The 14,205-nt window shown below is 47.2% G+C and overlaps 1 protein-coding gene across 1 annotated transcript in view; it reads right to left on the bottom strand.

The window, feature by feature from the left end:
- sspo (SCO-spondin) overlaps nt 1–14,205 on the bottom strand; it is a 74,129-nt gene that overhangs the window by 7,194 nt on the left and 52,730 nt on the right. Inside the window, exons 98-111 of the mRNA XM_086191740.1 lie at nt 13,189–13,328; nt 12,877–12,923; nt 12,553–12,795; nt 11,102–11,263; nt 10,749–10,865; nt 9,775–9,913; nt 9,428–9,624; nt 9,178–9,348; nt 8,888–9,015; nt 8,655–8,809; nt 7,835–7,881; nt 6,633–6,797; nt 4,900–5,111; nt 4,043–4,138 (exon numbers count right to left, since the gene is read on the bottom strand). Of these exons, the coding sequence (XP_086047866.1) occupies nt 4,043–4,138; nt 4,900–5,111; nt 6,633–6,797; nt 7,835–7,881; nt 8,655–8,809; nt 8,888–9,015; nt 9,178–9,348; nt 9,428–9,624; nt 9,775–9,913; nt 10,749–10,865; nt 11,102–11,263; nt 12,553–12,795; nt 12,877–12,923; nt 13,189–13,328 (2,019 nt within the window). The remainder of the gene's footprint in view (nt 1–4,042; nt 4,139–4,899; nt 5,112–6,632; nt 6,798–7,834; nt 7,882–8,654; nt 8,810–8,887; nt 9,016–9,177; nt 9,349–9,427; nt 9,625–9,774; nt 9,914–10,748; nt 10,866–11,101; nt 11,264–12,552; nt 12,796–12,876; nt 12,924–13,188; nt 13,329–14,205) is intronic.

Here is a 14,205-nt window from a genome sequence, read left to right as displayed (position 1 = left end):
CAAGGCCTTTTATTGAACATGACAATCAGCACTGAAAGCATAAATATATTTTCCAAAAGCACAACAACGAATCCAAGGGATGCATTAATATCAGAAGGGTAGGAAAGGCTGAGAGGAGAAGATGAAATAACTATACTATATAACTATACGTCCAGGAAAAACAAACAGACATAAGAAGCAAAAAGTAAGACACAAGGACCAAAAATAGCCGCCCAGAGACGGTGACATGAGGCCACCCAGCACATAGACAGAGGAATTGAAGCTGCTGAGGACGAGAGAAACGCTGGGTGTCCCATGGTGTTCCTGTCAGAATAGCTGCTGTTAGAATGCTGCTTCAGTACACCGCCCAACACACAGCTGCAGCTCAGCCTGAAACTTCCCCAACAACACCATCAGTTAACACACCCCTGAACGCTTCACCCCGAGGACTCCTCCTCCCACGCTGCACTGCCGCGGGCCTTCCCTCAGGGATGGAGGGAGACGACTCCCTGAAAGGGTGGGAGTTCACCAACAGGACCACTTTAAGCCCCAAGTTGGGAGTTTGTGCATCTCTGTATGTGTGCCTGATGAGTGAAACGTGGCTTCCTGGTTATTAAAAGAAGATGACACTTGGTACTTAAGGGTAGTCAAATTTGTGTCAACAGAGTGGGAGATGGAAACCGGAGCTCTCTTGATGTGTCTGGCACAGAAAAAGGAACACGAGGCTAAATTCCTCCTGATAGCTTCTATCCCCGCGTACGATAACGACCTTCAGTGCATTATCCTGAAAATGTAAACGCCATAGCAACAACGTGCTTCCCGGCCAAAAGCTGAGTCATAAATCACTGAGTGACTGGATCTGTCCGTCAGACGAGGGAGCGCTGCATCAAATGACCTTCTTGTTGGTATTAGCAGGATAAGGAGTGTTTCACGAAGACGAGCGAGTGCAGCTGGGGGGGCGGGGGCCCTCGGCGTGCTGGCAGAATCACCAGCACCACAGGTGGAGCGCCCAGTCGAAGCTCTACGTTGTGGAGCTCACTGTGCAGTCGACTACTCCTTTAAACTTCTGGATGTCAGCAGATTTTATTTTTACCCTGGCCTTTATTCAGCGCCGGCGTGCTAAAGACCAACATTCAGCCTTCTGCGTCACGGATCAGGAGCTTGACTTTTCTACTGTGACTCTCCCCATGGAGAGGAAAATCAGCCATGTGATTATCGTCAGGGCGAACTCATCCGAACGATCGAATGGTGCTTTTACTTGTTCTTACATGAGAATGGAGACAATGATATGAATAAACAGGTCGAGATTTTTGGAAACAGATTTGATGGGGGGGGCTAAAAATGACCAGAATCAACAGGACTCATCCACGACACCGGTTGTATTTGTCCAATCGGAAAAAAGCAAGTATGCAAAAAGAAAGCAAGATATTAATCACCATTTTATAATATTTTCAAGCAGAAATAAATCATAAATGTAGTGGAAAGGATTTATTTTCATAAGCAACTGATGCTGCCAAGTGGCCGTAGTCATTCTGATCCCAGGGAAGTGGGAGGGCAATCAATAAGAGGAACGTAATGTCTTTATCAGGAGGTGGAGCGAGCGGCGAAGGCTCGCCGTGCTACGACCATGAGGAACCTCCTGTGAGTGCAGTTTCGCGGCTGTTTTGATGGGATACTGGTAGTCACGACGCTGCTGCGGAGGGACCGACTGCTTGTTTCAGGAAGTCTGGCTCATTTTAAGCCACGATCTTTGCTTAAACCTTACAAATTGTTTGTGTGTCTAAACTTAAACCCACCACGCTAAAAACAAAGGGCTAACATAGCTGCATGGGCGACGCGTCTTTACGTGCTCGCTGCTCCCCCCCTTTCAGGTCACGGCCCCTCTATTTTTATGTGAGCGGGACACGATAACATCAGTATTTATATGGTACCAAACGTTCCACTCGTCACAGGGACTGAAAAAAGTATTCATATTTTATGGAGTTCATTTCTTCCTTCGGCTGCCTGTAGTTGTGTAGAGTGCATGCATAATTGACCACTGGCCTCTGTGTCTCCTGCAGGATGACCAGCTAACCATCATCAGAGCAGGGCGAGAGACCGCCAGACAGAGGCGTGGCCAGCAAGGACAGCTACCCATAACCCTGCATGCATGACGATACACACAAACCAAATGTGATAATAGGTGAATATTCAAAAACTGTAGAACACAATAGAATGTACAATTTTACTTAAGTTGACTAAAGTATTAACAAATTGTGCCCTGCGAAGCAGACAAGGCCATTTTATTCATAGCAAGTTTCTGCTTTGTTAAATGGAGGCTGTGCTGCGACGCAGGAGTCAGTGATTCACGGGAGGCAGAGGGGAAGGGTTAGGATAAAGTGCAGGCTTGTGGGCGGATCAGACAGCCAGGTATCGATCTACTGCAGCCGGTGACTTCCAGAGACCATCCCTCATATTCTTAGGGGAGCTGAGCACTTTGTCCTTCACTCAGAGTAATTGAGGTGTCTGTGACCATCAGAGATGCTGTGTGAACTGGACCAGCCTGAGTTAGCAGCTGATGAATGGACCGACATGCTTGTCAGGTAGAATGACCGAGTGTGTTTGGATGCTGTAGGCAGACACACACCTGTAGAGGAGCGTCACTGCAGCTTCACGTCAACAGAAAACAGTCTGGTGTTTGCTAGGCCTCTGTGTGTCCACCCACTCTCCATCGGTTTTCATCAAGTTTGCTATCCACGATTCTCCTTTACTGTTATCATTGTGAGCAGCTGTGAGCACTTTTTTGTACTCACAAGATTTATTTAAGGGCTCCTCAGATAATAAACAGGGCATGAAAAAAGAACAGTGCTGTGCTCCTGAAGTAAAATGTTTCTCCAGCGCTTTTCCTTGAGTCATAAATTTTACCCTTAGTAAAGACAAGGAAAGAAGGGCTGTCAGGCTTCAGGGAAAACTGCACGATTGGCAAAAAATAACACAGCTGTTAAATGATTGGCTGTTTGCGTGACACTCGTTTCATAATGAAGGGTTGCGATGTTCCCTTTCTGAGCCAGGAAAGGAGAACGCTTATTCATGCAACCCACTGTAGCCTCAGTGTCTGTTCAGACACTCACGAGTTTGTGATCCAGAACAGATGAGTTCATCTCAGGTCACTGGAGTGACGCTGGACTTGGAATTTTACTCTGATTTTTCAAATCAGAAAGTGCATGAGTGCACGACAGGAGTTGCGGTGCATCACGTTCAGGGGAAACCAGGGGGGAGATGAGTCCTGGCGATACAAGACAGGCTACTCGTCGTCAGCAGCGTCAGCCAGAAGCCTCAAATCACACCAGCGTGTGACACAGTCCATGCTCCTTCATTTGATGTGATGATAATCACAGCTGTTTTCAATCAAATCAGGAACATTCAAGGTTTGGTTTTGGTCTGATGTCCCCTATTGGATCTGAAGATATCCTGTAAATGCACTATAAATGAAATATTCCAGGAGAGACCATCTCATCCACACGTGTCCTCCACCACCCGCCCCAGGTGCCCCTGAACCTACACCTGCACCTTGAAAAAGCTCTCAAATACCACCAAGAAGGGGAATTCAGTAGTTTTACTTCATGTACACATTACTGAGATGTCAAAGGCTGCCTTTGTAAAATGTTAGGAGAAACTGATCATTTTCAACCTTAACGCGAATTAAAAATAGTTAATAGTGTGTTTTGTTAACAAAACATATTAGCATGAGGTTGTGTTCATAAAATACCTAAGTAAATACTGCATGTGTTAATCTTGAGGGATGAAAACTAGTTTTATGTACCAATTAGCAGTACCAATGCTACAGTAGTACTGCACTATAGAGAGCTCGTTAAACACCGTCAAGTCCAAACTGAAGAAACCTTTTGCTGCTTTTTACAACAACGATTGAAAATCCACTGTAAAGAGCCCACTGGCTTTGGTTTGAGGGACCCCTGTAGTGACGCCGCCGTCCCCCTCACATGCTGCTCTGCTGCGACTGTCAACCTGCACAAGCAGATGGTGACCAAGTGCTCAGCGTTGGAGAGTGTGTGACATGTTTCACCTCATCACACTGCAGGTCAGGACACCTCAGCTGGCACTCTTTCCTTCCGTTCACGCAGCGACATGACAAGCAGCCCTCGTCCCACTCTGATCCTGCCTGGTGCGAGCGCGCGCACACACACACACACACACACACACACACACACACATTCATATTGACACATGACAGTGTAATTATGATGACATACTGTGTATTGTAGTATAGGCTGCCAGGACCATGAGAACCATTACCAGTGTTCTACATCAACCAGTACAGAGGCACCCGCCCGCTGGGGAGTGGCTTCCACCAGGTGTAGTGACCATGAAGTGGTTGATTAGGTAGAACACAGAGAGAAGGCAGCAAGGAAAGAATGAGGAAAGGGAGAGAATGCACAGGAGGGATTGTGGAGAGGTAAAACAGAGGTTTGAGGTGGGGGAGAACGACACGAGGGTTGATTCAGGCTTGAGGAAGAGGAATCAGGAGAAGGGACCTGACCCCTTGTCAGAATATGATTAATTCTTATAATCCTATAATATCCCCTCCCTCATAAATTATTGCTGGCAGGCTTGCCCAGTTGCGGTCCAATGCCGACTCTCTACGCCACATAATAAATAATGGATGGTGCTGAGGGCGGGAGAAGCACTGTGGTGTAATGTGGCCCGTGGGGCATGTCACTCATCTTCTAATCGGCCCTTCTTTATGAGTAAATAACACAATGGGAGTGAAAGGGAGAACGTAAACACACGGCTAATAAGCTTCAGAACACACCACAATGAGGTGGGCACAATGGACACAAGCTGCTGAGTTAGCTGTCAGTTTACTCTGGGATTGGGCCAGCGCGCACGCGTGTGTGTGTGTGTGTGTGTGTGTGTGTATACCTCCTGCAGGATGCCCTGGTCATAGCAGGGGCAGAGAGCCGGGATGACACAAACACTCTCTGTGTTTCTGTAAAGGCCCTCCTGACACACGCAGCCCTCAGAGGAGTGGCTGCAGTTGAAGGGAAAGGAGGAGTAAATATCCTGGCAGCTTCTCTCACACAGCGGGGCCTCCTCTGACAAGCTCCGCCTCCACTGCTCCCCGTCAGGACACGCTGTGGAGGTGTTGGAGAGGGACACAAGTGAGACAAGTGCAAGAAAATGTAAGGCAGGAGGGAAGAAAATATGAAGATAAAACTGGAAGATGACACGATGGAAAAAGGAAATTTGAAAAATTGACAGATTTAATGATGAATTACTGATGAGAGGAAGTAGGTGGATTCAGAAGTGGGTGTGTCAGTAAAGAGTGAATTTGAAGGTATTAATCATCATGACACTTAATCTCGCAGCACAAATCTCTCACTGCCTATTCAGTCAGCTAGAAACCTTATACCTGTCCACCTGTCCTGAGCCAGATCCTGCAGCCTCTGTGCCAAGACTTCCAGTAAATATACCTGACTGCTTTCTGACTCCGCCTCCCCCACAATGGTCTTTTCTGACACTTTGGCAGTCTAGCAACTCCAGCTAATGTTACCCAAGACAGCATGATGCTTGCTACACACTTTGTTAATCGTCGTTCTAAAAGTTGTGTCTCTTGTTGGGGCTGAGCGGTGACGCCGTACACACACCTACTGTGTGGGTCTCCTCCTCCTATACAGGAAACACTGTTTGGGGACGATGTCTTCATGTCTGTGACTCAATACAGGTGCTGCTGCTTTTGCTAAAGACTGGAATGAGCATTCTGGATTTTACCCACCCTAGGAACTCAATTTCCGTCATATTGAATTGTATGATGTAGTTTCAAAGGTCACAGATTGCATCCAGTCCTCCCTGAAATATGTGCAGAGGAGCTTCATAGTAAACTACAGTACACCAGTTAAGAAATGACGGTTCCAGTCAATGAAAGAGTGAGCGGTGAAGCCAGCAGGCTACAGTCAGGAAGTGAGGTCATATGTTGTCATATGGACTCAGAACTCTAGCTTGAGTCTATGCACAAAAGTGCTACTGGTCACTGCACCTGAGCTGAGACCCGACATCCAGACCTCTGCCGCCCGCATCATCACCAGAACACCACCCATCAGTCACACCGCTCCTGGTCAACATCAACTCCACTGGCTTCCCACTGAACCCCGCAATGACTGTAAAATCCTCCTCCATACATTCAAGGCCATCCATAACCTGCCTCCTCTGTACCCTCTGACCTCCTACACATCAGTGTCCCCACCCGGCCTGGTCTGCCTCCTCCATCAGCCCGTCCGTCCACCATGGGGGCTCGAGAGCCTTCAGCCGCTCTGCCCCTCGCCTCTGGAACTCCCTTCCCCCTGACAGCAGAAACATCGACTCCATCTCCCTCTTCAAAAGCCACCTGTTTAGGCAGGCGTACCGTTAATGTTCCTCTGTCTGTTGTTGTCCTGCTGCAAACTCTGCAATGTCTGCTTTTGCTTTAAGTGTGTTTCTAATGTTTTAGATGGATTCTTGATTTGTTGTAAAGCAACTTTGAGTGCCATGAAAGGCACCTCATAAAATAAAGGTATTATTAACTCTTGATGGCAAAACCAACCACCATAAGTGACATCGGGCAGATCGAATCCCTGTTCAGTTTTCCGAGGCGCATGAGGTCACATCCTCTCACTCACCACAATCAGGAGCTCTGCAGGAGGTGGTACGGTGGTCCGGCCCCTCACACGGGGCCCCTGCATAGAGCCTGGGCTGTAGGACTGTTCTGGTGGCGCTCTGCTGTCCTGTACCACAGCTGGCTGAGCATGGGCTCCACTGGGACCAGCTGGACCACTCACAGTCCACTGCAGGAGGAGAGGGGGCGTGTGTGAGGAATACATATACAACATTTTCATGTCAGTGTTACCTCCATGTACCTGCAGCAGTAAAGCTGCACACGGTGAATCCCTTCATCGCTACCACAGGCCAAAATCATGCAATCTGTAATACGCACATGCTTCTATATTAAAGTCCTTTTTCAACTGCAAACAGCAAAATTATCACATCATGATCCCCAAATCAACTCAAGATGATACCGCAGGTTTTATTTTCTATTATTTCTATTTTTTGGGAGATTTTGGGGGGGGCTTTTGTCTGCTTTCAGAGGTCACTCAGAGGCATCACAGCATCAACACAGAGGAGCAACAGAAATCGATATCTGATTTCAAATCCAATCAAATCCATTCCAATCAACATTATACAAGGCTATTATTTGTGTTTAGTATTATTTCCCTCGGAGCTGGAGGTTACGTGACGCTGGGTAATATTACAGCCTGAAGGCATCAGCCGGTGGTCTCATGGTCTCCTGACCACCCACATGAGGTGTTGAGTGAAACACAGCAACCATCAGTCATAAGGACACAATATGACAGTGACACAGAGGCTGAGAGGTTTTCCAGGTGACTATGAGAGGCACTCTGGTCATCCTGGCCATTCTGTGTCCAGAGAACAGAGGAAGGGGAGGAAACACATCAGGATGAATCAGCTGATGAGGATTAAAGCCGCGGCCCCTGAGGACATGAGTGGGTGCACTTCCTAACACTCTACTCCTGCCCATCATTCAGCTTGTTCTCCTCTGGAGTTCAAGATGGCATCACATGTTCATGGAACAACAACGCAGTGGTGGCCTGTAGAGGCTCTGATTGATGTGACTGACGCTCACTTATTTGGAGCAACTGGAGCAGCTGCTGTTACTAAGTATAACCAGACCGACAGATCTATCAGGCCTTGACAGTTCAACCAAACATCTTAGTTGCTGGTGCTTTGATGGTAAAAACCGAGGGGCCCTGTAAAGTGTGTGAAATGTTCTCCACAGGAGCAGCTGAGGCAGACCATCACTCACCATCACAGCGCTCAGAAGTACAGTTAAACACTCCTCCTTGGCAAACACTGGAGAGAATCAGAGTCAGGTGAGTACAGTAACATGAGCAACGTCAGGCAGGTATCAGTGGACAATGTTAACAAAGCAAGCAGTGTCTCACAGGGCCGCGTCCATCTGACTGCATTAAATGAACCTGAGGGCAGCAGGAGGAAGATGGAAAGACTTACAGCACGTCTGCAGCCGCTCAGACTATCTGTTACATTCACTATCATCCTCCCAAACTGGATTGTTGTTGATGTATAGTTTGTCTGAAACAATGAAACTGAACTCTGACCATCTTTCAAAACACTTCAAAACTTTCCCTGGAGGGTGATCTGAGAAGCATTCTTAATTTCAAGGTATCGTTGTCAAATTAATTTGATACCTTATTTTCTATAAATAAGTCAGGCTGCTGCCGACCTGCCAGCGGCGTTGATTGTGGTTATGTTTCCCACACGCGTGCCAAAATGTATTGTGTTTCCAAAGTGGACTTTAACAATAACTATGTGAGGGCTACAATGAACAATACTCTTCATTTTCAATTAAGTTAATTGATCAATTAAGCAGTGAATAAAAAGGTAGCTGAAGATACTTTGGTGGTTCCACACATCGATGAGGTCGAGGCAGCAGGAATGTGCTAAAAGCCTTGAGATGGCGTCAGTGAATGCAGCAGCAGTGGCCAACTGAAGGGTTCTGAGCCTGGATGATGCAGATGTGGCCTAGACGGCCATGTCGGTACTCCAAACCCAACCCTTGAGTCCTCCAATGAGTGAATGAGTGGATGAAACCTCATGTGAGTTACCAGGTGTTGCAGAGGTGCTGACTGGATGTTCCAGGTGGAAACAGGACTTCCGTCCTCTCCTCCGTGCTGATATTCCAGTTCTGGTAAGCAATCGGCAGCGAGAGGGATGAACAGGGGCAGTCTGAGTGAGACACGCAGGAGCCTCCGTACAACACCTGTGGGCCACAGTGAGATGAGCAACGATGACATGTGCTGCTATCCAGCCACACACACAAGCACAGAGGTGTCCAGACCTGTCCGGGGGGGCAGGTGCACCCAGGGTGGCAAGGTCCAGGTAAGCACTGAGTGTGGGGCCACAGGTCCTCACAGGCGTAGGGACAGGCACCTGCGCAGTCACTGAACACCTGGCCGACGGGACACTCTGGAACACGCATGCATGGACACATGACCAAAAGACCACGTCTGCATACTGAGCGGAAGAATGACTTCATTCAAGCACACTTTTCTGGTGTTCATATCTAAGTAGCCCCGCGACCAAATCATCTCACTGTAGCTTCATTCAACATTCTAGTTTTTCTTTTACCAGGTAGGCAGCTGTTGGTGTTGCAAACAGTGTGTTGTTCAAGTGGTCCAACACAGGCCGTCCCACCAGGCTCGGGCTCCTGAAGGACCGTCTTGTTCCGCATCGATAACCCGCTGCCACATGTTGCGCTGCACTCACTCCAGGGAGACCATTCGCTCAACAAACATCCCGCTGGATGGAGGGAAGGAGGACAAAGATGCAGAAACAACAAAGGCAAACCACCCACATGTTGAATGTCTGGTGTTCAGACCTGGACATGATGGCAGATCGCAGCTGTGTGTCTGCACCGTGTCAGAACAGGAAGGGCCACCATCTGTGTCTTGGCAAAGGCGCGTCCTCGTCCGCCGGCCATGTCCACATGAAGCAGAGCAGGTGCTCCATGAGCTCCAGGGCTCGTAGACTGGGCAGGGAAGCTTAGTGCAAACCAGAGTGCCATTCTCACACACACTGCGGGTGGAGGGTGTGTGTGTGTGTGTGTGTGTGTGTGTGTGTGTGTGTGTGTGTGTGTGTGTACGTGCGTGGAGAGAAACACACAGTTACATTAAAGGTAAACATGTCGCTGTTCATCTTTTATACCCAACATACAGCCGTTCTCACCAGGTGTTGCAGTCCATGGAAAACTCTTCCTTTGGCCTGAACTCCAGAGTCCCGTTGCCTGATGGGATACCACAGCGGCATTCTGTCACCGGCACACACTGGCCGTCCTGCAGCAGCTGCCCCTCTGGACACCGGCAGCCTGGGAGGGAGGGATGATTCAAACACTTGCTGTATTTCCATATCATAAAAAACATTCATATGATTTTCCATATAAAATAAAAGCTACACACTTCTGAACACAGGTCAAAAGAGCACTTGGCCCTGTTCACAGAGCACCTCACCCTATCAACTCCTGCCCTCATTTAGTCATTTCAAACACTACTTATCAGACTGTAACAGCTAGAATAAACACTCACATCCAGCTTTTTAACCATCCAGGATAATACAGGTGGCATCACAATGGGAAAAAAGGTACATGTTATTCATCCATCGTCGTCTTCCGCTTATTCCCTACTAGTAAGGGTCGGGGGGGGCTGGAGCCTATCCCAGCGTCTACGGGCGAGAGGCGGGGTTCACCCTGGACAGGTTGCCAGTCCATCACAGGGCCAACATACAGAGACGAACAACCATTCACACTCACATTCATACCTACGGTCAATTTAGAGAATCAATCAGCCTCGTCCCCTCTTGATGTCTTTGGACTGTGGAGGAAGCTGGAGTACCAGAGAGAACCCACGCAGGAACAGGGAGAACATGGAGACTCACACAGAAAGATCCCGCACCCGAGCCGGGACTCAAACCCGGAACCTTCTTGCTGTGAGGCCACAGTGCTGACCACTGCACCACCGTGCCGCCCGGTAAATGTTATTCCTTCTGCTAATATGATTAGCAGTCAAGTTTCAAGTTAAACAACTGCCACTTCACTCTCACTTCTCACAGCAAAGTACTAAAATAGAATTACGCTGATTGGCCCAGTGATTAACCAGTCTTTTAATAAACAGATGCTTCTGCTCATGTGAGAAGTCAGAAAATACCTGGGTGACAGGCTCCTTGGAGACACTGTACATGCTCCCATAAGTCCGTGCAGCTACGAGGACACTGATTGGCACAGCTCTCTTGGTAGGTCCGCCCCCTGTCCTCACAGCGTTCACCTGCATGCAAAATCACTTTCTTAACACATTTTCAGGAATTACAAAATCACCGCTTGTGCTGCACAACTTGACAAACTTGGATTTTTGGAGGAAGTTCGGCTGTATGTGCAGTAAAGTGCTTGAATGCACAACAGCGTTTTGTTATCAACAAATTATTCATAAAGTGGATCGTTCCCTTGTGCTGATGTTGTGAGGTGAATGTCTAACTGCGCTGTGTTTATGGAAGCCAGCTGTACCAGGGCAGAGTCCTGTGTTGCAGCTTTGGCTCTGTGTCTGCTGGCTCCGACACTGGGGTCCTGGAGGAGAGGCCAGGGGCCGTCTGTAGCGCTGCCTGACTCCGCCGCTGCATGGATCTGCACAGGCTGTCCAGGCGCTCCACGAACTCCACTGACACAGATCTGAAACAGCAGATCATCATCATAATCACCCTCAACCATGTCCCCGCTCCAAACATAACTGAAGTTGCTCCGATGTCTGCTGTAATAGCTGGAATTGTTGGAATACACATTATCATCAACAAGAACAAAAGCACATCCTTTGTTCATTAAATTCTGTACATTTGTAGCAAACCTATAATCCTGGAGCTGCTGAGAGGTTTGACTCATGTTAGAGATCACATTTATTCAAACACTGCATTTACACATCCGAGCAAAGCCATGTCAAGAGTCACAGAGGAACTGGAGAGGAGACGCTACACCAGCGCTCGACATCAGCTGGGAACAGCAAAGACACAGATGGTCACTTTATTGTACTGCCTTGTGTTGTTTTATGCGTGCATGCACTCATATAACCAGTATCATTTGTGCTGTCCTGCATTTATAAAAAGAAAAAAAAACACATTTAATGAGAACCAGTTCAGCCTAAAGTGAGAATAAAGTCTTCCTTCCCCAATACATGTCATATTTATTTACTTGCAGCTCTCCAATATGGCGGATGCACAGACACGTTGTAAAGCGGTGGCCGATGACTTAGCAACATTACTTCCTCTTCAGTGAGAGACAAGGAAACACTTGCCTTCTCAGCAAGAGGCTGCAGTCGACAGTGACACGGAGCTGCTGCAGTTCTGCAGGTACCATAGAGACTAACCATCACCTCTTGAGGAAAACACAGTACTACAAGACGTAATGGGCCACTACTCGCATGCCAGTTGCTAAGAAATGATCTCAAACTGATGAAGGCTATAAATCTGCGATGGCAGCATTGAAGTGCTGCACAGTGCAGAAAAGAAGAGAAACAGTCACAGACTAGAAAACTTGCTCAGCCATAAAAGGACTTGAATCTCATTTCCAACGTAAAGAAATGACTTTGTAGATTTGTGATTACAAATCACATCTGAATGTGGTGATCCCCAAGGTTCCATTCTCAGGCCTCTCCTGCTCATCTCCAAGATCCAACCAAGTCACATGATTAAAAACCACACAAATCTTGACATAATTATGCAGACAAGACACTCATTTACTAATATCACATGTACAGCATACATTCAGAGAATGAATTCTGATGTCACTGCCCACCTCAGATTTCTAATATTAAAAACAACTAGTTGGTGTAGTTTTGGACTTCTACTGATCTCATTTTAAGGTAACACAACTATCACTTCATAAAAGTCCTGGGTCACTGAATCTAAACTTGAATAAATAGACACTTAAAAGGTTTCTTTAGCAGTTTCTTTCACAAACACCATTACCTCTGCAGATCTCAGCATCTGGACACAGTCTGTCCTCTGCCAGGCGGCCTGGACATTGACTTCCCTCCTGATCTTTAGACACCGGAACACCAGACTCCAGATCCAAACAGGCCCGAAAACGCCTCTGGACTGAGACCAGTTTACTGTCACCAATATCCCCCGCTGGCAGGGTGCTGAGGTGCATCGAGGACACGGGTTCACAGGGAGAACAGGGCGTCCACTCCGACCACTCGCTGAGGACGACTGAAAGACGCCACGAGGGGGGATTGATGTACAGTGTGATGGTGTTATTCAAGCGGAGGAGCTTCCCATTAAATTACTCACCCTCGCACTCTCTCGTGTCACACTGTAAAGACCCGTCATGACAAAGACTGGAGGACAAAACAGCCAATGTCAGATCATGAAGTCACTCAGAAATAAAACCATCAGCAGACCAAAAAGAAAAAAAAGAGTCGCCAAAAAGAGAAACAGTGCAGACTGATAAACATGAAGTACAGGTGGTAGGTAGCCATGGAAACAATGGTAACAATCAAATACAGGTACTTGCTCCCACACACTTATTTCTCTCCGGTAAAAGGTGAGGATCAAACTAATCTGGACTGATGCAGAGATATTAGGCCTGTAAATGCGTCTAACCAGGTGCTGCAGCCCACAGTGACCGTAGCTCCCTGGGGGACGGTGACAGGTGTGGGAGGCTGTCCCGAGGCCTGGTGTTGGAGGTGGACACAGCCACACTGCTCTGGAGGAACACAGCTACCGTTCTGCTGCAGCAGACCCTGGAGGGGCAAAGAAAACACACACACACACACACACACACACACACACACACTCGTCATAAAAAGAAAAATAGGAACTAGTGAACAAGTTTTTGGTTCTCTTGTTCTTCATATTGCACAGATCTGAGGTGAATCAACCTATAAGAGAATCATCTTTTAAAAAAATCACACAAAATGTACCATTACCTGAATGACAAATACTTTAATTTGGAACTATAATTCTGGCAACAACTACGGGCATATTCAGGGGAGCAGCTTTCTCTCTAACTTCCTCCCAGCTGCTCGATGGGTGCAGCGTCAATCTATCAGACAGGATTTTTCAGGATTTTGTAATAAATCAAAGCTGGAAGCTCCCAAACGGGGCTAAGCAACATTAGAGAAACGTCATCCAAACTAATATCAAAGTGATGTATTCGCATCGTCATATAGTGCAGAATGTTTCACTTTTAAGTTACGGCAGTAGATTCTTGCTCTGCTCTCATTTTGACACTCAGTCTTGATAAATGCATCTTTGATGTGACATGAGAGCTGCAGCATGCAAGAGACGTTGGCAGGCTTTCAACGAAGTTAAACGTGAGCTTAAATTTGGGAACTCGTGGATCTCACACCTTCATTAAAAGTGCGAAGTGTCTGATGACTGATGGGAATGGATATTTGAGGGTAAACTGAGTATCTTTTGATCACTCATATTTCTCATTTAAATTCTCATGCAGGTATTTCTGTCTGCACACAGACACACACAGGTTACAGCTCTTATTCTGTCATGTTAACACTCTCCATTAATTCCACTTTATTCCCTTCTCAAGTTTGCTTGTGTAATGCATCACATATAAAACACACACACACACACACACATATAAACAGGCATACAAGCTGA

This window comes from Aulostomus chinensis, chromosome 21, assembly GCF_037954235.1.
Source record: "Aulostomus chinensis isolate RoL2024-O1b breed Wild chromosome 21, RoL_Achi_v1.0, whole genome shotgun sequence".
Lineage (NCBI taxonomy): Eukaryota > Metazoa > Chordata > Actinopteri > Syngnathiformes > Aulostomidae > Aulostomus > Aulostomus chinensis.
The sequence above is the reverse complement of the archived record's forward strand: the minus strand, read 5'-3'. Positions and strand labels throughout refer to the sequence as shown.